Here is a 23,205-nt window from a genome sequence, read left to right as displayed (position 1 = left end):
TCTGCAGTTGACCTTTACTGAAAAGGGACTGAAACCCAGGCCTTATTGGTTGCAGTTATACATATACAGTCAACTCCCATACAAGTGGATAAAATAACTTGCCAGCACAGTGTTGGGGAAGTTGTTTGGGGCGGTTTGCTAGCATCCCATTTAAGTGCATCACGTTGTTTGTACATTGTTTAATTGTTTCCCTGGAGAATAACATAGACAGAGTAAATACTTGTTGTTTATGATGGATCTTATATTCTACTGACCTTTATTGTGGCGTCCTCAGAGGCAGACACCATGACACTGAAGACTGGGTGGAAGATGACACGTGTGACGGGGGAACGATGGCCGCTCAGCGCGTACTTCTCCGGCGGGCGAGGTATCCACTCTTTGGGGTCACGCTTCTGGGCTATGGGCCCACCCAAGGTTATCTCCTCCTTGGCCTCGTTCAGCTTTGACTCCAGCTCCATCACCTTGGGGGTTAGGGGGCATATGTAGACAACATTGTAATACCGTCACAATAGGATATGCGGTAACAAAGAAGGAAATTAGACATTTCTGGCACAAAATAGCTGCCGTGCTTCATCTGGTGGGAAATACATATTCGTGGTGGATGAGGCGAGTTTAGCCCTTACAACGTAAAGCACTTTGAGATGCTTGGAAAACCTCCATTTTAGAATACAGTACGTGTATAATCTGTAAAAGCAAGCAAAAACGTCTAATATAAGCTTGCTAATGCTGATGATACATGGAAATCTCTGCTGGCTTCTTCAGTGTACTGCTAAGTAAGCACATCAAAGCCACCCATATCAAACGATCTCATATCTTAAGGGCATTAGGTTAACACATTAAATTCTTTGTTGTGTAACCTTTTTAATAAGCTGTGTATATTGAGTATCGGCTCAGATGACGTTCCGCCGCAGTCATGGGTCAAGACTAGGAGACACAATCCCCAGCTACAAAAGAATCACCTGAAACAAAACAAACCTTCTTTTGTAATCTGATGACTGAGGTCCATTTCTTTTCCAAAAGGCCAGCGTACTTCTTATCCAATTCTTCATTCTGGTTGGGAAAAAATATATATATTTTTTGGAAAAGAACACTGCACGCACACAGAAACACAATCTAGCACAGAACTTAGCTTAGGCCTAATCAGTGGGGCCTATGGGTCTGCCTCGGGGCAGCTGAGATTGCAGACAAGAGTCTTCGGGAACAGTAGTGTGCGCGAGCGAGAGCGCAGTAATAAGGAATGGGATTTACATCCCTACAGCCTAACAGTCAGCCTTGAGGCTAATTGTAAACACACACACACACGGAGACATACTTAGAGACAAACACATTCTTAATCCCCCTCACACAAGCTAATCTCCTGCAGACAAGGGTTTATGCCCTCACAAACCGTACACTGGGGAGGAAAATTAGCTTCAGGAAGCCTGGCAGAGAGCGGCTTCCTGTAGAAAAAAACTAGCAACAGGGGTGTGGAGGCCATTTTTCTAAAGGGCAAAGGAGGAACTTCAGGTACGCGTTTATTGAATGGCTAGGGTATGGAGTAAGGCGAACTTAAGTGAAACCTGTTACGGGTACTAGCCAAGATCAAGACTATCATGTTGCCTAAAAACTAGCCAACATGTTTTATTCAGGGATGGCAGAAAAGGACAAAGAAGTGCTTGGTATGTGTGGAGACATGAGACATAGAGCCCCCCAGCTCTTGTTTAAGTTGGGGGTGCCAACGGGCCAGGGTGAGGTCGAGTTAAGTCACCTGCAGCTGAGCCCCACACTTGCCTCTGCCTCCACAGCATGCTAAATAGATCCAGTCACAGTGATCCGGGTCATATTTCACTGTACCCTGTAATTACATCTGTAACCCTGTTAATGTGGCTATTAAACTCTAAAAACTCAACGTATACGTATTTCCATTGTCTCTTTATACGTATTTCCATTGTCTCTTCATGTGGTGTTACTAATGGGAGACGATGAAAGATCCAAGAGGGAGATAGGTGCGTTGGGATAGGGGTAGTACAACCCCTCTTCTCTGGTGATTCAGTAAAGTACTATACCAGGTCACCCAGCTTCAGCTCAGCAATCAAACAAACCATACAAAAATCTGATTGACAGGCTAGCCAGTTTCAGTGAGGGAATTATTTTGTTGCTTTGTGGTAGATTTAACCCATTTCTTTCCCCTCTTAGGAGAAGAGAGAAAATGTGGATGTGTGAAGTAGTGCTGCAGGCACAGAGGGCAGGTGTGTGTACTGGAGCTGAGCTGCTGCTGCTCCTTGGAAGAAATAGCAAAGGTGTACAAGAGAACAGTTGCTGCCTCGCTCAGTGCTTGGAGTGATAAGGGGGAGGAGGAGAGGTGATGGAGGGATGAAAGGAGTCGTGGCACTGTGCCTGTGAAGAGAGGGAGGAGAGAGAAATGTGACCTGCCATCTGCCGATGGCTTTACACAAAGTCAGTCAGTGCTCCACACACACACCTCCATATCACTGTGGTCTGCCAGTCTATCAGCAGGGTGTATGTGTGCGCACGTGCGTGCGGGCCGTGCCAGACGCAAGGTGTGGCATGCTGTTTAGTATGCCATCTTCAACACCACTCTGCTCACCTAGATACCGCATTACATTATTTTAGGAGGTCTTAAAAGAAACTCGAGACAAAGGCTGTGTAAATGTAGCATTAGGGGAAATGCCTTCATTCTCCATTGGCATAGCCTCCTCATTTAACAGATAATGAATAGACTAGATTAAGGCAATGGAAGGCTGTTAATGGAATTGCCAGCATCATTAGGGCAGGCTTTTAACACAATCCTTCCAAAGTGCGTGCGTGTGGTGTCAGACGCATCAGAGAGCTTCTCCGTCCATAGTAATCATATATTATTCAGGCTGTTTCCACTAACTAGGGAGAAGGAAGGACTGAACACCTCTCCCATCTGTGCTATACAAATAGAGGTAATGACAAAGACTGGGAGAAAGAGGCAGAGGGAGCATTTACATGTTAACCTGCCACACGTCGTCTTTGCTCCTTGTTTTGTCTTGTTTGAGGAGAGATTGTTCATTGCATAAATTCAAAGGGCTCTTTCATTCGGGGCTTTAACTGCTAACTACCTGCAGTTACATTAGCTCTGATAGAGCACAGCTGGGAAGACCGGGAGAGAGGTTATCTTCAGCTTCTGTTCCACAACCCTGACTGCAGTGTCGCGTGAGAGACTACCTATAATCATGGCTCTAAAGCACCTTAATCGGGCTCATATCGATTCAGTCACACGTCTGCGTCAATTAAAAGGGGGAATAAAGTGGAAGTCATTGCCTTATTGTTTGGGTAAATAGGCTTGATTGATAATGTGTGTGTGTGGAATGTGTCCATCATTACTCACCATGTCTAATTCTGACTCCTTCTTGAAAGTTGAATAAGCTTCTTCATATCCATTGGAACGAAGATAATCAGCTATCGCTCGATTTCTGCAATAGGACAAAACAGCAATTAGTTAACTTGTTAAAAGCAGTAGAGATTAGAAGATGAGACAGACTTCATTTAGAGACAGGGATGTGACTACAGGTAAAACAAATACATTAAATAAGCATGTCTGAGTAACATGTAAATTGCATTGGTCTTTTGTTTGACATCCATTATAGAAAAATCACACGCACAGACCAATTTGGCACAGATAGCACATGTCTGCTGTCGATAATGAGATCTTGTTGCTCTGGGCAAATAATGGAGGAATCACTCCCCAGAGTAGAGAGAAAATTAAAACTAGTCTACTGTACACCACAGAAACAGCTGCATAGTGCGCACACACAGCTATTCTATGAAATTCTTTATATTAGACGAGACAAGTGAAAGATGAGCTAGCGGTATGAGATGTGGAGATAAACCAGACAGAGAGGAGTCAGGCAGTCATTTCACTGTGTGACTCTTCCTCTGTTCAGGGTTGGGCCAATACACACACGTTAACTGATCTGTGGGTGTAACCTGGAACTAAAGCCACAGCTGAGGCTAAATTTACCCACCCAGGGCTAGGTTATTTCAGTGCTAAAAGTCATTCAGCTGAAACGGGTTGTCTGGACCAGGGTTTCCGTTAAGGAAATGTGGGAGGACATTAGACCGGCAACATTTTCAATTTATTGACATGCATTGGGTGCAACGTGCACAAGGCTGAAGGCCACACACAAATGGTTTGTTTCATAATGCAATTAGTGGGAAAACAGTTGTCAAAGTGCACGGCACATGCAAGCGGTTTCACGTGACCGATATGAAAATATCCATTGAAGTAAAAAGGGAGCTCTAATAGGCTGCTTTGAAGCAAGGTAAGACATGCCTCAATATGTATTAAAACGTTCAGGTTTCAAATAATTACATATACACTACACTACCAAAAGGTATTTGGACACCTACTCGTCAAACATCTCATTCAAAATCATGGGCATTAATATAGAGTTGGTCCCCCGTTTGCTGCTATAACAGCCTTTCCACTAGATGTTGGAACATTGCTGCGGGGACTTGCTTCCATTCAGCCACAAGAGCACTAGAGAGAGGTCGGGCACTGATGTTGGGTGATTAGGCCTAGCTTGCAGTCAGCATTCTAATTAATCTCAAAGGTGTTCAATGAGGTTGGGGTCTGCAGATCAGTCAAGCTCTTCCACATTGATCTCGACAAACCATTTATGTAGGGACCTCACTTTGTAGACAGGGCATTGTCATGCTGAAACAGGAATGGGCTTTTCCCATGCCACAAAGTTTGGAGCACAGAATCGTCTAGAATGTCACTAGGCTGTAGTGTTAAGAATTCCCTTCACTGGGACTAAGGGACCTAGTCCGAACCATTAAAAACAGCTCCACTATGCATTAGGGCAGGTAGCGTTCTCTCCTGGCATCCCCCAAACCCAGATTCGTCTGTCGGACTACCAGATAGTCAAGCGCCATTAATCAATCCAGAGAACGGGTTTCCACTACTCCAATGACAACGAGCTTTACACCACACCAGCTGACGCTTGCATTGCGCATGGTGATCTAAGGCTTCTGTGAGGCTTCTGGGCCACGGAAACCCATTTCATGAAGCTACCGACGAACAGTTCTTGTGCTGACGTTGCTTCCAGAGGCAGTTTGGAACCCAGTAGTGAGTGTTGCAAATGAGGACAGACTATTTTTAAGCGCTACTCACTTCAGCACTCGGCAGTCCCGTTTTGTGAGCTTGTGTGGCCTACCACTTTGTGGCTAAGCCGTTGTTGCTCCTAGACGCTTCCACTTCACAATAAACACCTTTTTTTCAGTTGACAAGGGAAGCTTTCGCATGGCAGAATATGGACAAACTGACTTGACGGAAAGGTGGCATCCTATAACAGTGCCACGTTGAAAGTCACTGAGCTCTTCAATAAGGACATTCTACTGCCAATGTTTGTCTATGGAGAGTGCATTGCTGTGTGCTTGATTTTATACACCTGTCAGCAACGGGTGTGGCTGAAATAGCTGAATCTACTAATTGAAGGGGTGTCCACACACGGTATACAAGTATTTAAAAAAAAATGCATACTGCCTCCAGTTCATTGCAAAATGGTGTGATGCACTGATGAAGCCTGCCTTCCATTGCCGTTTGATCTCTTACAAAACAACTGGGACCACAGGAATATGAGACTTCCGACTTCTGTGCAGTTGAGACATGATTATTATTATTATTTTTTAAACACAGCTCCGACTGGGGAAAATTTTTGAACAGTCATCCAACTCGGGAACTCCGGCTTCTTTCTAGAGCTCCGACTTTCCGACCTGAAGATCACAGACGTCATGATTTGACCTAATTTTTCCGGAGTCCCCAGCTGTCTCAAAAGCAGCGAAAGATACTGCAGTCTGTCTGACAGATTGTCCATTCAAAGGCTCTGTATCTGTACACTCTACGCATGTGATTAAAACAAATATACTGTACACAGGGAAATGTAATTCCATTAAATTATACAAAGTAACTTAGACATAAGCATGGCCAGTCAAATGTATTTACCGCAACTGGTGAATAGCCTAATGAATGAATTGCCTAAAAAAAAGCATTATTTTGCAATGGGATTTTCCCTTTTCTTCTTCTCTGACAATTAACCGACAAATGCCAGCTATTACATTTACATTTACAGTCATTTAGCAGACGCTCTTATCCAGAGCGACTTACTGGCTAACGGAAACCCTGGTCTGAACAGAATGAATTTACAGTGAGAACAGAATGTGAGTTTAAGTAGTAAAGTTCTATAGATCGATAATAGGTGTCAAAGTTGAGGGCTTACTCACAGCGTGGTATGGTCTGGATGTGTGTGGAGGCACTGTGCAAGGCTATTCACCGGAGTGAGAAAATTGACCAAAAAATAATTTTTAAAAGATGTTGGGCTTGGCAGACACACGGAGGCTGGCTGGCTTTAAAGTGGTGTGTGTGTGTGTATGACAGTCTGTCAGGACAGCATGTAGCTGGCCTTTCAGCCTGACTGCCCCATGTACCACCCTGCCGTCCCCCTCCTCCTATTCCCCTTCCACCCCTCCTGTATCCCTGCCTACTCCCAGATGACAATAGCAGTGTGATTACAACTGAAGGTCAGCAGGAGGTTATCGCTCATGTGATAGCCTGCTGCAGGTCTGGTGGTTAGTGTGTTGTGTAAAAGAGTTAAAAGGGTGTGTGTTGTGCCTGTGTGTACCGTGTTTCCCTAGCTCCACCCAGGCCCAGCAGACGGAGACAGAAACCCCTGAAGCATATTGGTTGTGCGTATGTACTAGTGTTATCCTGGGCTGCAACAGAACAGTCAGTCTTACTCTGGGGCTGCTTGCCGCAGCAGACAATGGTACACTGTGGGCCTCTCAGCTGAGACGGGCAAAACAAAAAGATCCTTGGTGTCATGTACACAGATATATTAAAAGAACAACCCAAACCAGCTACAGCCTGTTATGTCCTCCAGAAAAGCACAAAACCCTGCACAAGGGTTTCCAGAGCCAAGCAAGAGATAGACATCACCCAATTTCTCATTTCAGATTCATTAAACCCTTACAGTACCACCAAGGATTGGTAAAACTAAGCCACAATTGATCACAGCCTGTCAGTTCAAATGGGAACAAATTAGTGATAGTGGGCAGAGCAAGCAAGGTGAGCAGAGCCAAGCACGAGCTGGCGAAATGCTATTGGCACGTTCTAACATTAATTTGCATATTTCCATTATGGAACACCTACTCTGAAGTGCCCATGTGCAATAATTCGCCATGGCACTCCTTTAAAACAAGCCTTATTTGTTGTTTGTTTTTGAAAGTCCACTCTGGATTCTAGTTTTGGGAACGGAACACTGTATTGAGATCAAAATGTTTCATCTGTAAGAACATTTACAGATGATCAGCCAAAATATGCATACCATATTTGGTAGTGAGCTGAAACGCCAAGCGGATGCTTAACATTATTACATCCGGTGAAATATCTGACCCCATCCTCCATACAAGGGAAGATGGGGGCCAATTCATTATTCTAGCACAGCTAGGAACAAGATGTATCAATAAGAGCAACAGAGACTGGGAAGGACAAAAGCATTCTTGTATCGGCATCAGTCAAAAATCAAGATGCTGAAGTACTGCAGTGTCGGACTGTTGAGATCCAAGCTTTTCCCTCCTCACCCTGGCTCGACCTCTGGGGGGGGATTATATTAAAAAACATACCAAATTCACTATGCGGCAAGAACAGACAAGAGAGAGGGGTAAAAGAGGTAGAGAAAGGAGGAAGAGAAAACAGAGGGAAAAAGAAAAGGGAGAGGGTGGAGAGAGAAATGGGAAGAGGACTAACAGATCGCAAGCACGCTCGTCTCCATGGCTACCAACCCACAGTGAGATGAAACAGTGTGTGGTTGGTTGGTATCAGTGAGCGGGCTGCCATGGCCAGAGGTAACAAAACACATCCTCGCTCAAAGTACATGCTGTATCTACAAACTGTTGTTTACCAATTCAACACCCACACACACAGATGTCACATATATCAACTATCCATCTAAAAACAGTGGTTGGCAAATAGATTACATCATGCTTACTTAGACAGCCAATACCCAACCCCACCCTTTTATTTACATTTTTTTTTTAAACGACATGATCATGAGAAACTCCTCTAACAAGGATTTCACCAGCTATTGCACCAATGGGAGCGTAGACAAATTAGACAAAACGTATAACAACCCTAAACATAGGCTGAATGCAGCAGAGGGTGAAATGCTGCTATTCAAATGGCAGAGAGAGGACAGTGAGAGCGGTTCCATGAAGAATATACAACAAACAGAGCAAGGAGATGCTGCATTAGCACATACAGCGCAAGCCTGTTGCCAGCCAGCCAGCTTGTTGATCACATCACGTCCTGTTGATCTAGCTCCGCACCACACACACCTGCTTCAAGAGCCCCGCCCCAGAGCAGCCACGCTGCTGCACAGCTTTCACACTGCACCATTTATTTTATTTTATTTAACCTTGAACTAACTAGACAAGTCAGTTAAGAACAAATTCTTATTTACAATGACGGCCTAGGTACAGTGGACTAACTGCCTTGTTCAGGGCAGAACAACAGATTTTTACCTTGTCAGCTCGGCGATTCGATCTAGCAACCTTTCAGTTATGGCCCAATGCTCTACCCACTAGGCTACCTGCCGCCCCTAAATTCACAATGAAATTAATTTATAAGCAAGGCAAAGCGCGACAGACCTGGTGCTGCATGTATCAAGCATCTCAGAGTAGGATTGCTGATATAGAATCAGTTGTCTTTTAGATCATAATGAATAATATTACATGGACAGGGGGGGACCGGATCCTAAATTAACCTTCCAACTCAGAGAAACTTGTTACATACTGCCTAGTCTTACACCCTACAACAGCCCATAGAGTCAAAGACATCCACACATTTCAGTATACACTCACTCAGTCTTGATTGTGCCAATCATTACCAAGCCATGGACTACTTAGCCATCTTCTTACTGGTCAATCAATCCAGGCTATAAAACCAGCTTTTCTGCTTCGCCAGCCAGGACACCAGCTCTCTAACAAGGTTTCGAGTACACTTGACATCACAGCCGTAGACAAGATGTATAGACCTGCTGAATATTTCAACACAAGCCTGTATCATTAAATGTTTTAAGCAATGTCTGAACTCTGAGGAACCGTGTCACATATAGAATTCTATTCCCTTTAGAATTTTATATCCATTTGTATGTAGGTCAAGTCTTTGATCATATATGCTGGTTGTGTGTGTAGGTATACCCTGCAGACCTGGTTTTAAAAAGGTAGCTAGTATTTGTTTTCTTGACTGCCTGGATTACCAATTGTGTGGAATTTGCACTTTAAGGACTACCATTGCACCAGGCAAGCTCAATGACGTGCAACTAAAGTATTTGAAAGATAACATGGTATTATTTGAACCCAAGTGTGGTATTGGCGTATTAAGACTTATGTGGTAGACCTCCACTCTGAATAGGCTCAATGTTTTACGAGTTGCCCTGCGCTGCCTGCCTGCTGCTGTATATATAGAGCATGATATCACAACCTGGGCCTGTTCTGGCTCAGTGTTACAGTGCTTCGCTCTCTGGCCTGTGAAATGATAACCTCAGTAGAAACAAACAGGGTGGAGGACCAGGCTCAGTAGTTATAAAAAGACTTGGCCACTGACTGGCAGGCAGAGAAAGACATTACAGAAAGAGAGATAAACATTCAATAAATAGACAATAGAATAAAAGCAATGTGAGAGCGCTCGGAAGAAGAAGTGGTGGGTTTCTTTATTACTTTCCCATCGCTGTCCTTGGGCAAAGAATGGGACTCTACTGCCCATAGTGTCCGGTGCTTGCCTGCTCTGAGTTGGAGGGATACATGGCTTAGTAGAGCGGTTAAGATCAAAGCCATGATCAACCATGTGGAAGCCATGGAAGAGCAGCATTATTGTAAGGCACAGGAGTTAGTCTGCCCACAGAGGGGAAGGGAAAGAGAGAACCAAGGGAGCGGGAAGCTTTTAAGACATTTCTATAACAAAGGATTGTGTGGAGCATGTGCCCATATTCTCTCTCCCCCTCTCTAACCATGATCCTTGTATGTGCTGTACTCAACAGTTCTCCGAGTGTGTAGGAAAGGCTTTGTTGCCTCTAACATTCAGGAGTTTGAACCAATTATATAAAAGGATTGGGTCATTACAGTTGTATCCCTGGGCAACCATAAATGTCCATGAAAAAGACAAGTCAGTCATGAATTCTGTCCAGTTCAATGCATCTGATAGGTGGAGTTGGGCTACTGCAGACTTGCATCCAAAATAGCTCCCTATTCCCTATTAGTGTACTACTTTTGACCAGTGTCTCATTGGGCTCTGGTATGGGGAATAGGGAGCTCTGGCCTAATGCAGTACACTATGTAGGGAATAGCGTACCATGAGACTGACCCCATGTCTATGTCATTAGACAGCAGCAATTAACAGTCTTCTTACCTGCAGACATCTAGCAATTAACCCTTGGCCTACAACGGTAGCGTCACTGTGGAAATCTAATTAACATAAAATACCAATTTGTTTATTTCAGCAAGAGATGTTTCTCAATCCACCGATATTGCTCTTCGGCATCTGCGGTGAAAGGTGGCAGAGCTAGAGCGGTGTTTGTCAGACCATGAGCCATCCCGAAAATCGGTCTTCATGAAAACGTCTGTAGCTCCTAGTGAGGCTTCGGCTGCACGCACACCACGCAACGCTTCAGAGTAAATTACTCGCTAACGTCCAGTCCCTAGTTAAAGTCGACAAAATAAGGGCAAGAGTTGATTTCCAAAGAGATATCTGGGATTGTAAACATACTCATACTCACAAGTGAAATATATTGGAACACAGCTTAGCCTTTTGTTAATCACACTGTCATCTCAGATTTTCAAAATATGCCTTACAGCCAACGCTAGACAAGCATTTGTGTAGGTTTATAATAGCCTAGCAGAGCATTATGCCTTGCTAGCAGCAAGCAACCTTGTCACGGAAATCAGAAAAGCAATCTAATTCAATCGTTTACCTTTGATGAACCTCGGATGTTTTCACTCATGAGACTCCCAGGTAGATAGCAAAAGTTCATTTCTTCCCAAAAATATTATTTTTGTAGGCGAAACAACTCCGTTTGTTTTTCACGTTTGGCTGAGAAATCGCCCAGAAATTGCGGTCACCACAACTCCAATTTTCCCCCCAAATTAGCACCATAATATCGACAGAAACATGGGAAACGTTGTTTAGAATCCATCCTCAAGGTGTTTTTCTAATATCTATTCGATAATATATCCGTCGGGGACAATTCCTTTTTCTCTAGGACCGATTGGAGTAATGGCTACCTCTGCACTTTACGAGAGAATCTCTCGGAGCCACCATGTGACCACTTACGCAATGTGCGGCTATTCTTCAACAGAAATGCGTAAAACTACGTCAATGCTGTAGACACCTTGGGGAATACGTAGAAAGCTTAAGCTCGTTGATGGTACATTCACAGCCATATAGGGAGTCATTGGAATGCAGCGCTTTCAAAACCTGGGGCACTTCCGGATTAGATTTCTCAGGCTTTCGCCTGCAACACCAGTTCTGTTATACTCGCAGACAATATCTTTACAGTTTTGGAAACGTTAGTGTTCTCTATCGAAAGCTATGCATATACTAGAATCTTTTCCTGACCAAATATCCCGTTTAAAACGGGAACATTTTTTCCAAAAATGAAAATACTGCCCCCTAACACCAACAGGTTAAGTACTGCAGTGCATATCCTCCTCAAGGACTGCACCAGATTTGCCAGTTCTTACAGTGAGATGTTACCCCACTCTTCCACCAAGGTACCTGCAAGTTCCCAAACATTTCTGGGGGGAATGGCCCTCACCCTCCGATCCAACAGGTCCGAGACGTGGTCTGCCACTGCGAGGACGATCACCTGTCCGTCCAGTCTCCCTGTAGCACTGCCTAGGCATCTCACAGTACAGACATTGCAATTTATTGCCCTGGCCACATCTGCAGTCCTCATGCCTCCTTGCAGCATGCCTAAGGCATGTTCACACAGATGAGCAGGGGCACTGGGCTGTTTTTCCAGAGTCTGTAGAAAGGCCTCTTTAGTGTCCTAGTTTTCATAACTGTGACTTTAATTGCCTACCATCTGTAAGCGGTTAAAACCTGTTATGTCTGCGATCCTGTATAGGAATCAACATCAGGGGACATTTCAGAGTGACAACTAAAAATACGTCGTAACATTAAACATTAATCAAACTACGTTTTCCAATTTAAAATAGCTATTACAGAGAACAAATACCATGCTTTTGTTTAAGAGCAATCAACAACAGAAACATTTTCCGCCATGACAGTTTTTACACATTCACATCTGAAAGTAAAATGATGACTTACATTCTGATATCTTGCTCTTATTTCTCTTCCTGAGGGTCCCAGTGATCAAATGAAGTGCCGTTTTCTTTGATCAAATCCATTTTTATAGCTTAAATCTAAACATTTTGTAACCTGTTTGTGCCGTGAATTCCATCTATCATTTTTTTACGGAGCATTCGACGTAATTACACACGGTAAACCATCGTTTATCTAGTCATGGTTGGTTTCACTGCATTCCTCTGGATGTTTGCAACACAGCCAAACATTTTGTTTTTTTTTTTGCAGGGAGAATTGACCGAAGTGAACGGATTTGAAGACAACAACCTTACGCACCAATCATTTTAGCGAAGCTTCATTGATGGACTGGATTTCTGCCCAATTATATTCTTGAAATCTAGCTGGGTAGATAGCTCATTGGCTGAGGTAAACGCCAGTATGTAATGGTTTTGGGTTGGAGCACCATTCCTTGTTTGATATCGCATGCGTAACGAACTCCATTTCTCGCCTTGACGATCAGAGGAGTTGCTGTGAGGCTTGTTACGCGGGCTGTATTTCGGAAAGTTGTATCTTCAACGATTTCATTGAAGACATCATGGGGAATAAATCAGGAAAAGTGAAGTCAAAGTCTAAAGTGAAATTGAGAGATTTTTTTGTTTGAGGAATCTTTGAGTGTTATGATTCAAACAGGAACTGAGGAGATGTTTCTGCAAGGACAGGACGTACTTCTGAACGGGTAAGTGCTAATGTTGTTTTTTGCAAAAAATTATATATATTTTTTATTTGTAATGAAATGTGTGGTTTGTTTGTGTGTTGATAGATATATATATATATTTTTCCAATGTTTTTATTCAAATGGCATGGAGTAGAACAGCAACACACACGGCCACTGTGCCTGCTACTCCTCTTCATTTCCATATGAAATAGCCATTGGGTGCTGTTCAGGGGAGGACAGGACCTCAACAATGGCCGGAGTTGAATGGAACAGCACTTCACCTTAGTGACCGTTTCCTCTGCTCTATACAATACATATGTTTATTTTATGTGATGATAAAAGGCTCATACAATACAAATATTTTTTCTTTCACAGTGAATATTTTTTCTTTCAGACTGAAGTTATCAGTCTGAAACTTTGCACACCTACAGTTGCCCTCTTGTGTTATCCATCAAAATGATCTCCAGCATCCTATTCTAGAACATTTGAAAGATACTACAGCAATAAAAACAGGAAATGTATGCTCTTTCTTTCTCTTTTCTTCCATCAGATCTACTGTGTTATATTCTCCTACATTCAATGAACATTTCCACAAACTTCAGAATGTTTCCATTCAAATGATACCAAGAATATGCATATCCTTGCCTCTGGGGCTGAGCTACAGGCAGCTAGATTAGTGTCTTCAGGTGGAAATTGAGAAAAAAAGGGTTGCAGCCATAACAGGCCTTAGACATGAAGGTCAGTCAATACAGAAAAATTCAAGAACTTTGAAAGTTTTTTCAAGCGCAATATTGAATCTGTCTCTCACGAGGACTGCCACAGGAATGGAGGATCCAGAGATACCTATGCTGAGGAGAGTAAGTTCATTAGAGTCCTTCTGTAGCTCAGTTGGTAGAGCATGGCGCTTGTAATGCCAGGGTAGTGGGTTCGATCCCCCGGGACCACCCATACGTAGAATGTATGCACACATGACTAAGTCGCTTTGGATAAAAGAGTCTGCTAAATGGCATATATTATTATTATTATTATAGTTACCAGCTTCAGAAACTGCAGCCAAAATAAATGCTTCACGGAGTCCACGTAAGACATCTCAACATCAACTGTTCAGGAGACTGCGTGAATTAGACCTTCATGGTTGAATTGCTGCAAAGAAACCACTACTAAAAGGACACCAATAAGAAGAGACTTGCTTTGGCCAATTAACATGAGTAATGGACATTTAAACTGGTGGAAATCGGTCCTTTGGTCCGAGTCCAAATGTGAGATTTTTGGTTCCCAACCGCCGTGTCTTTGAGAGACACAGTAGGTGAACGGATAATCTCTGCATGTGTGGTTCCCACCGTGAAGCATGGAGGTGTGATTGTGCTTTGTGATTTTATTTAGTATTCGCAGCACACTTAACCAGCATGGCTTCCACTGCATTCTGCAGTGATACGCCATCCCATCTGGTTTGCACATAGTCCCACTCATTTTGTTTTTCACCAGGGCAAATGAGGGCTATTTTACCAGGAAGGAGAGTGATGAGTGCTGCATCAGTTGACCTGGCCACACAATTTGAGATGGTTTGGGATGAGTTGGACCACCGACTGAAGGAAAAGCAGCGAACAAGTGCTCAGCATATGTGGGAACTCCTTCAAGACTGTTGGAAAAGTATTCCAGGTGAAGCTGGTTGAGAGAATGCCAAGAGTGTGCAAAGCTGTCATCAAGGCAAAGGGTGTCTATGTTTTTTTATTAACTTTTTTAAAACTTGTGGTTCCTACATGATTCCATTTGTGTTATTTCATAGTTTTGATGCTTCAAAGAAGCCACCCTTTGCTTATTTGAGCTGTTCTTGACATAATGGGGCGGCAGGTAGCCTAGTGGTTAGAGCGTTGGGCAAGTAACTGAAAGGTTTCTGGATCGAATCCCCGAGATGACAAGGTAAATCTGTCGTTCTACCCTGAAGGCAGTTAACCCACTGTTCCTCGGTAGGCCATCAATGCAAATTTGTTCTTAACCGACTTGCCTAGTTATATTTAAAATAAAATGGACTTTGTCTTTCACACAATGAGGCAATCTTCTGTATCTTGAGACAGCACAACTGATTGGCTCTCAAATGGAAGGACAGAAATTCTACAAATGTTAAAGTAAATAAAAACCCTGGACTAGGTGTCAACTTTTGACTGGTACTGTATGCGTGCATACAAACCCCTTCAGACCCCTTGACTTTCCAAATTTTGTTGCGTTTTGTCTTATTCTAAAATTGATTTTATTTAAATAACTCCGCAACCTACACACAATACCTCATAAGGGAGACTTATCTCCCTCACCAACTTCAAACATCTGCTAACCGATCGCTGCAGCTGTACATAGTCTATTGGTAAATAGCCCACCCATTTTCACCTACCTCATTACCATACTGTTTTTATTTATTTACTTTTCTGCTCTTTTGCACACCAATCTCTACCTGTACATTACATTTACATTTAAGTCATTTAGCAGACGCTCTTATCCAGAGCGACTTACAAATTGGTGCATTCACCTTATGACATCCAGTAGAGCAGTAACTTTACAATAGTGCATCTAAATCTTAAGGGGGGGGGGGGTGAGAAGGATTACTTATCCTATCCTAGGTATTCCTTAAAGAGGTGGGGTTTCAGGTGTCTCCGGAAGGTGGTGATTGACTCCGCTGTCCTGGCGTCGTGAGGGAGTTTGTTCCACCATTGGGGGGCCAGAGCAGCGAACAGTTTTGACTGGGCTGAGCGGGAACTGTACTTCCTCAGTGGTAGGGAGGCGAGCAGGCCAGAGGTGGATGAACGCAGTGCCCTTGTTTGGGTGTAGGGCCTGATCAGAGCCTGGAGGTACCGAGGTGCCGTTCCCCTCACAGCTCCGTAGGCAAGCACCATGGTCTTGTAGCGGATGCGAGCTTCAACTGGAAGCCAGTGGAGAGAGCGGAGGAGCGGGGTGACGTGAGAGAACTTGGGAAGGTTGAACACCAGACGGGCTGCGGCGTTCTGGATGAGTTGTAGGGGTTTAATGGCACAGGCAGGGAGCCCAGCCAACAGCGAGTTGGAGTAATCCAGACGGGAGATGACAAGTGCCTGGATTAGGACCTGCGCCGCTTCCTGTGTGAGGCAGGGTCGTACTCTGCGGATGTTGTAGAGCATGAACCTACAGGAACGGGCCACCGCCTTCATGTTAGTTGAGAACGACAGGGTGTTGTCCAGGATCACGCCAAGGTTCTTAGCGCTCTGGGAGGAGGACACAATGGAGTTGTCAACCGTGATGGCGAGATCATGGAACGGGCAGTCCTTCCCCGGGAGGAAGAGCAGCTCCGTCTTGCCGAGATTCCGCTTGAGGTGGTGATCCGTCATCCACACTGATATGTCTGCCAGACATGCAGAGATGCGATTCGCCACCTGGTCATCAGAAGGGGGAAAGGAGAAGATTGTGTGTCGTCTGCATAGCAATGATAGGAGAGACCATGTGAGGTTATGACAGAGCCAAGTGACTTGGTGTATAGCGAGAATAGGAGAGGGCCTAGAACAGAGCCCTGGGGGACACCAGTGGTGAGAGCGCGTGGTGAGGAGACAGATTCTCGCCACGTCACCTGGTAGGAGCGACCTGTCAGGTAGGACGCAATCCAAGCGTGGGCCGCACCGGAGATGCCCAACTCGGAGGGTGGAGAGGAGGATCTGATGGTTCACAGTATCGAAGGCAGCCGATAGGTCTAGAAGGATGAGAGCAGAGGAGAGCTTTAGCAGTGCGGAGCGCCTCCGTGATACAGAGAAGAGCAGTCTCAGTTGAATGACTAGTCTTGAAACCTGACTGATTTGGATCAAGAAGGTCATTCAGAGAGAGATAGCGGGAGAGCTGGCCAAGGACGGCACGTTCAAGAGTTTGAGAGAAAAGAAAGAAGAGATACTGGTCTGTAGGAGGGATCGAGTTTAGGTTTTTTCAGAAGGGGTGCAACTCTCGCTCTCTTGAAGACGGAAGGGACGTAGCCAGCGGTCAGGGATGAGTTGATGAGCGAGGTGAGGTAGGGGAGAAGGTCTCCGGAAATGGTCTGGAGAAGAGAGGAGGGGATAGGGTCAAGCGGGCAGGTTGTTGGGCGGCCGGCCGTCACAAGACGCGAGATTTCATCTGGAGAGAGAGGGGAGAAAGAGGTCAGAGCACAGGGTAGGGCAGTGTGAGCAGAACCAGCGGTGCCATTTGACTTAGCAAACGAGGATCGGATGTCGTCGACCTTCTTTTCAAAATGGTTGACGAAGTCATCTGCAGAGAGGGAGGAGGGGGGGGAGGATTCAGGAGGGAGGAGAAGGTGGCAAAGAGCTTCCTAGGGTTAGAGGCAGATGCTTGGAATTTAGAGTGGTAGAACATGGCTTTAGCAGCAGAGACAGAGGAGGAAAATGTAGAGAGGAGGGAGTGAAAGGATGCCAGGTCCGCAGGGAGGCGAGTTTTCCTCCATTTCCGCTCGGCTGCCCGGAGCCCTGTTCTGTGAGCTCGCAATGAGTCGTCGAGCCACGGGGCGGGAGGGGAGGACCGAGCCGGTCTGGAGGATAGGGGACATAGAGAGTCAAAGGATGCAGAAAGGGAGGAGAGGAGGGTTGAGGAGGCAGAATCAGGAGATAGGTTGGAGAAGGTTTGAGCAGAGGGAAGAGATGATAGGATGGAAGAGGAGAGAGTAGCGGGGGAGAGAGAGCAAAGGTTGAGACGGCGCGATACCATCCGAGTAGGGGCAGTGTGGGAGGTGTTGGATGAGAGCGAGAGGGAAAAGGATACAAGGTAGTGGTCGGAGACTTGGAGGAGAGTTGGAGGAGAGTTGCAGTGAGGTTAGTGGAAGAACAGCATCTAGTAAAGATGAGGTCGTGCGTATTGCCTGCCTTGTGAGTAGGGGGGGAAGGTGAGAGGGTGAGGTCAAAAGAGGAGAGGAGTGGAAAGAAGGAGGCAGAGAGGAAAGAGTCAAAGGTAGACGTGGGGAGGTTAAAGTCGCCCAGCACTGTGAGAGGTGAGCCGTCCTCAGGAAAGGAGCTTATCAAGGCATCAAGCTCATTGATGAACTCTCCGAGGGAACCTGGAGGGCGATAAATGATAAGGATGTTAAGCTTGAAAGGGCTGGTAACTGTGACAGCATGGAATTCAAAGGAGGTGATAGACAGATGGGTAAGGGGAGAAAGAGAGAATGACCACTTGGGAGAGATGAGGATCCCGGTGCCACCACCCCGCTGACCAGAAGCTCTCGGGGTGTGCGACAACACGTGGGCGGACGAAGAGAGAGCAGTAGGAGTAGCAGTGTTGTCTGTGGTGATCCATGTTTCCGTCAGTGCCAAGAAGTCGAGGGACTGGAGGGAGGCATAGGCTGAGATGAACTCTGCCTTGTTGGCCGCAGATCGGCAGTTCCAGAGGCTACCGGAGACCTGGAACTCCACGTGGGTCGTGCGCGCTGGGACCACCAGATTAGGGTGGCCGCGGCCACGCGGTGTGGACCATCTGATCATTTATCACTCCAGTGTTAATCTGCAAAATTGTAATTATTCGCCTACCTCCTCATGCCTTTTGCACAATGTATATAGACTTTTTTTCAACTGTTATTGACTTGTTAATTGTTTACTCCATGTGTAACTCTGTGTTGTCTGTTCACACTGCTATGCTTTATCTTGGCCAGGTCGCAGTTACAAATGAGAACTTGTTCTCAACTAGCCTACCTGGTTAAATAAAGGTGAAATTAAAAAACAAAATAAATAAATAATGAAGTGATTTTTTTTGCGTGTGTAATTTTTGCAAATGTCTTGAACATAAACTGATATCTTATTCAGGGTGGCAGGTAGCCTAGTGGTTAGAGCGTTGGGCCAGTAACCAAAATATTGCTAGAGCGAATCACCGAGCTGACAAGGTATTAATCTGTCATTCAAATCAAATCAAATTTTATTTGTCACATACACATGGTTAGCAGATGTTAATGCGAGTGTAGCGAAATGCTTGTGCTTCTAGTTCCGACAATGCAGTAATAACCAACAAGTAATCTAACTAACAATTCCAAAACTACTGTCTTATACACACAAGTGTAAGGGAATAAAGAATATGTACATAAAGATATATGAATGAGTGATGGTACAGAGTGGCATAGGCAAGATGCAGTAGATGGTATCGAGTACAGTATATACATATGAGATGAGTATGTAAACAAAGTGGCATAGTTAAAGTGGCTAGTGACACATGTATTACATAAAGATGCAGTAGATGATAGAGTACAGTATATACACGTATACAAATGAGATTAATAATGTAGGGCATGTAAACATTATTTGGTAGCATTGTTTAAAGTGGCTAGTGATATATTTTACATAATTTCCCATCAAATCCCATTATTAAAGTGGCTGAATTATTATTCTGCCCCTGAACAAGGCAGTTAACCCACTGTTCCTAGGCCGTCGTTGTAATTAAGAATGTTCTTAACTGACTTGCCTAGTTAAATAAAGCTAAAATAAAAAACAAGTATTCCTACCCTTTGTTATGAGACTCGAAATTGAGCTCTGGTGCATCCTGTTTCCATTGATCATTCTTGCGGTTTCTTCTACTTGATCGGAGTCCACCTGTGGTAAATCCAATTGACGAGATATAATCTGGAAAGGTACACACCTGTCTATATAAGAGGTCCCACCATTGACAGTGCATGTCAGAGCAAAAACCAAGCCATGAGGTCGAATGAATTGTCCATAGAGCTCCGAGACAGGATTTTGTCGAGGGTCACGTTTGGGGAAGAGTACCAAAACAGTTCTGCAGCATGGAAGGTCCAAGAACAGTGGATACAAACATTTTTGGAATAAGTTTGCAACTACCAAGACATCCTAGAGCTGGCTGCCTGGCCAAACTGAGCAGTCAGGGGTGAAGGGCCTAGGTCAGGGAGGTGACCAAGAACCCGATGGTCACTCCAGAGTTCCTCTGTGGAGATGGGAGAATCTTCCAGAAGGACAACCATATCTGCAGCACTCCACCTATCAGGCCTTTATGGTGGCCAGACAGAAGCCACTAAGTAAACGTCACGACAGCCCGCTTGGAGTTTGCCAAAAGGCACCTAAAGACTCTCAGACCATGAGAAACAAGATTATTTGGTCTGATGAAACCAAGATTGAAATCTTTGCCCTGAATGCCAAATGTCATGTCTGGAGTAACCTGGCACCATCCCTACGGTGAAGCATGGTGGTGGCAGCATCATGCTGTGGGAATGTTTTTCAGCGGCCAGGACTGGGTGACTAGTCAGGATGGAAGGAAAGATGAACTGAGCAAAGTACATAAGTCCTGACAAGGTTTTCAAGGCTATCGGACTGGAGTGACGGTTCACCTTCCAACAGGACAACGACCCTAAGCACACAGCCAAGACAACGAGGGAGTGGCTTCAAGACAAGTCTCAATGGCCTTGAGGCCCAGCCAGAGCCTGGACTTGAACCTGACTGAATATTTCTGGAGAGAGCTGAAAATAGCTGTGCCGCAACACTCCCCATCCAACCTGACAGCGCTTGATGGGAGAAATTCCCCAAATACAGGTGTGCCAAGGGTGCTTCAACAAAGTACTGAGTAAAGGGTCTGAACACTTATGTAGATACAACCCCCCACCCCTCCCCACTGAAAAAAAAATGGTAAATCGTTTTGTTTTTTTTTTGGCTTTGTATTGTATGGGGTATTGTTTGTAGATTTGGAGGGGACTATTTTAGCCATTAGAAAAAGGTTAACCCTCTAGCGCAGAGGTGGGTAATTCCTTTCCCCAAGGGCCTACTGATGTTGCACTTTTATCCATCCCTGGCAAACACAGCTGTTTAATCAAATTGCATTCTAAACTGAAGATCATGATTAGGTGATTAGAATCAGGTGTTTCAGCTGAGGCAGGGTGGATTTTTTTGTGTGACTCCAATCAGGCCCTTGTGGACTGGAATTAACCTCTCCTCAAATCATATTGGTCACATACACATGGTTAGTAGATGTTAGAGTGTAGCGAAATGCTTATGCTTATGCAGCAGTATCGAACAGTATCGAACAATTCCACAGCAAAACCTAATACACGCAATCTAGTAAAGGAATAAGAATATATGGATGAGCAGTGAGAGCGACTAAGCTGCAATAGATACCATAGAATAGTGTACAATATATACAATACCGTGCATGCGTTTGGGGTCACTTAGAAATGTCCTGAGAGCAATTTTTTGTCCATTTTTAAATTAACATAAAATGTATCATTAATAGTGTGGATGTTGTAAATGACTATTGTAGGTGGAAATGGCTCATTTTTATGGAATTGACATACGTACAGAGGCCCGTTTTCAGCAACCATCACTCCTTTGTTCCAAATGGCACGTTCTGTTGGGGGGGGCTATCCCTATGTTCTTTAAATTTTCACCTAAAATGACATACCCAAATCTAACTGCCCTCAAGCAAGGATATGCATATTCTTGATACCATTTGTTAGGAATTATTAAAGTTTGTGGAAAAGTGAATTTATTGCGGGAGAACACAATAGATATGGTAGAAGAAAATAAAGACAAAACAACCGTTGTTTTTTTTCTACCACCATTTTTGAAATTCAACACTTCCAGCCATCACTCTGGTCATAATTCCAATTGTGTCCACCAGATGGCAGCAGTGTGAAATTCTCAGATGGGCAAATTTGAAGTATGAGCAAACTACATGACATTTAGTGTGAAGTCACCCAGGTAAATTTGGGCAAATCATGTAGACATTTGCATTCATATTACATTTTCTGCAAGAATATCGTAAAATCTGTATACTTAGACTTAGCTTTTCCAGTATTAGTAGTCATTACAAGTTCAACATTTGCAAAACACCCAGTTCACATAACTTCATAACTCTGAATATTCGTATAAATTTTTGTCTAAAAGGAAAGACATGCTGTTGCATAAGGTTAGCAGCTACATTTTGCGACAGATACAGGGTTCCGGATACTCCCGTAAAGCCCAGTTCATTGGCTATCTAGCTAGCTTTGTTTGACCCCGATTGGTGTTTATTTAACAAAGTTAGTCGACCAAAGAAGGCCGCCTGATTCATCGGCATGCAATGAAGGGGTCACTGACCAAATATACTACACCCCTAATGATAGTGAAGTCTGGTTACGTTCTAGGATCTCTCAGGAATACATACGAACGTGATTTGACTGATTGAAAGAACGTTTAGGGTTAGATTTTCACAGATTCCTTTCATTGCAAATAGAACGAATGAAAATACAAAATCGATCGTGTATGCTGTATGGACCTTTTTAGGATATGAAAAAGGATTTTCTCTAACAAAATAACACTTCATTCTATCTCTGGGACCCCTGGGTTGATAAATCAGAGAAAGATTTCAGAATGTAAGTACACATTTCACCATCAGAGTAGAATATATCAGACCTATTTTTCGCAGTAATAGCTACTGTAAATTGGATAGTGCAGTTATATTAACGAGAATTTAAGCTTTCAGCCGATATAAGACACTTCTATGTACGAACATTTGTTGTTTCTCTAAAATCTGCGACCGTCGGGGCGCCTAACCCTGAGAAGTTTACCTTCTATAATGGTATTTGAATGTTAAGTAAAAACACACTGGTCCCTGCATCAATACCAGTATATCATAAAATATTATATACCGCCCAGCCCCTATTGACACGTACCAACAAACGGGTCCGATCATTCTACAGTGGTCCCTGTAGCGTACTCTCAACCCGGTGTGATTAGAAACGTCCAGTTTCAATTGACGCAACAGTCAACGTTTGAGCTGACCACCCTTTTTTCTTTTTGCATTTTGCACAAACAGTCCTTACCAAGTTGTCCTGAATGTGACGTGGTTTACAATGTTTAGACATTCACAAAAGTTGCGACAGCATAACACAATTATCCAAACCGGAAAATGAAGGCTACATTAGTCCTGGCACTAACCGAAGATAGCTAAATATGACTGCTTGTGTTTTGGCAAACTCACAGCCTACAGAAACCACAATATGAATTAGCTAATAGCAATTACTATTGACAATTTATCACTTCACAGTTGAGCTCACCATTGATTGAAATAAACCTTTTTTTACTCTAAATCGTTAGTAATCCGATGGGTAGTTTGTACTCGCCACAATTAGTTCTCTCACATCAACCAAAGAAGAGACGATATGAGTTTGGTCGGTTTTCAGTACTCATGTTGAAGG

General features: G+C 44.1%; 1 protein-coding gene across 3 annotated transcripts in view; it reads right to left on the bottom strand.

The window, feature by feature from the left end:
• Positions 1–23,205, bottom strand: part of LOC124005015 (lissencephaly-1 homolog A) — an 83,790-nt gene that overhangs the window by 22,518 nt on the left and 38,067 nt on the right. For all 3 annotated transcript variants that reach the window (XM_046313846.1, XM_046313845.1, XM_046313847.1), the window contains exons 3-5: positions 3,356–3,440; positions 976–1,050; positions 255–461 (exon numbers count right to left, since the gene is read on the bottom strand). In XM_046313846.1, coding sequence (XP_046169802.1) covers positions 255–461; positions 976–1,050; positions 3,356–3,440 — 367 coding nt within the window. The remainder of the gene's footprint in view (positions 1–254; positions 462–975; positions 1,051–3,355; positions 3,441–23,205) is intronic.

Source organism: Oncorhynchus gorbuscha, linkage group LG19 (assembly GCF_021184085.1).
Source record: "Oncorhynchus gorbuscha isolate QuinsamMale2020 ecotype Even-year linkage group LG19, OgorEven_v1.0, whole genome shotgun sequence".
NCBI classification, from domain to species: Eukaryota; Metazoa; Chordata; class Actinopteri; order Salmoniformes; family Salmonidae; genus Oncorhynchus; species Oncorhynchus gorbuscha.
This window is presented reverse-complemented; position numbering and strand designations above follow the sequence as displayed.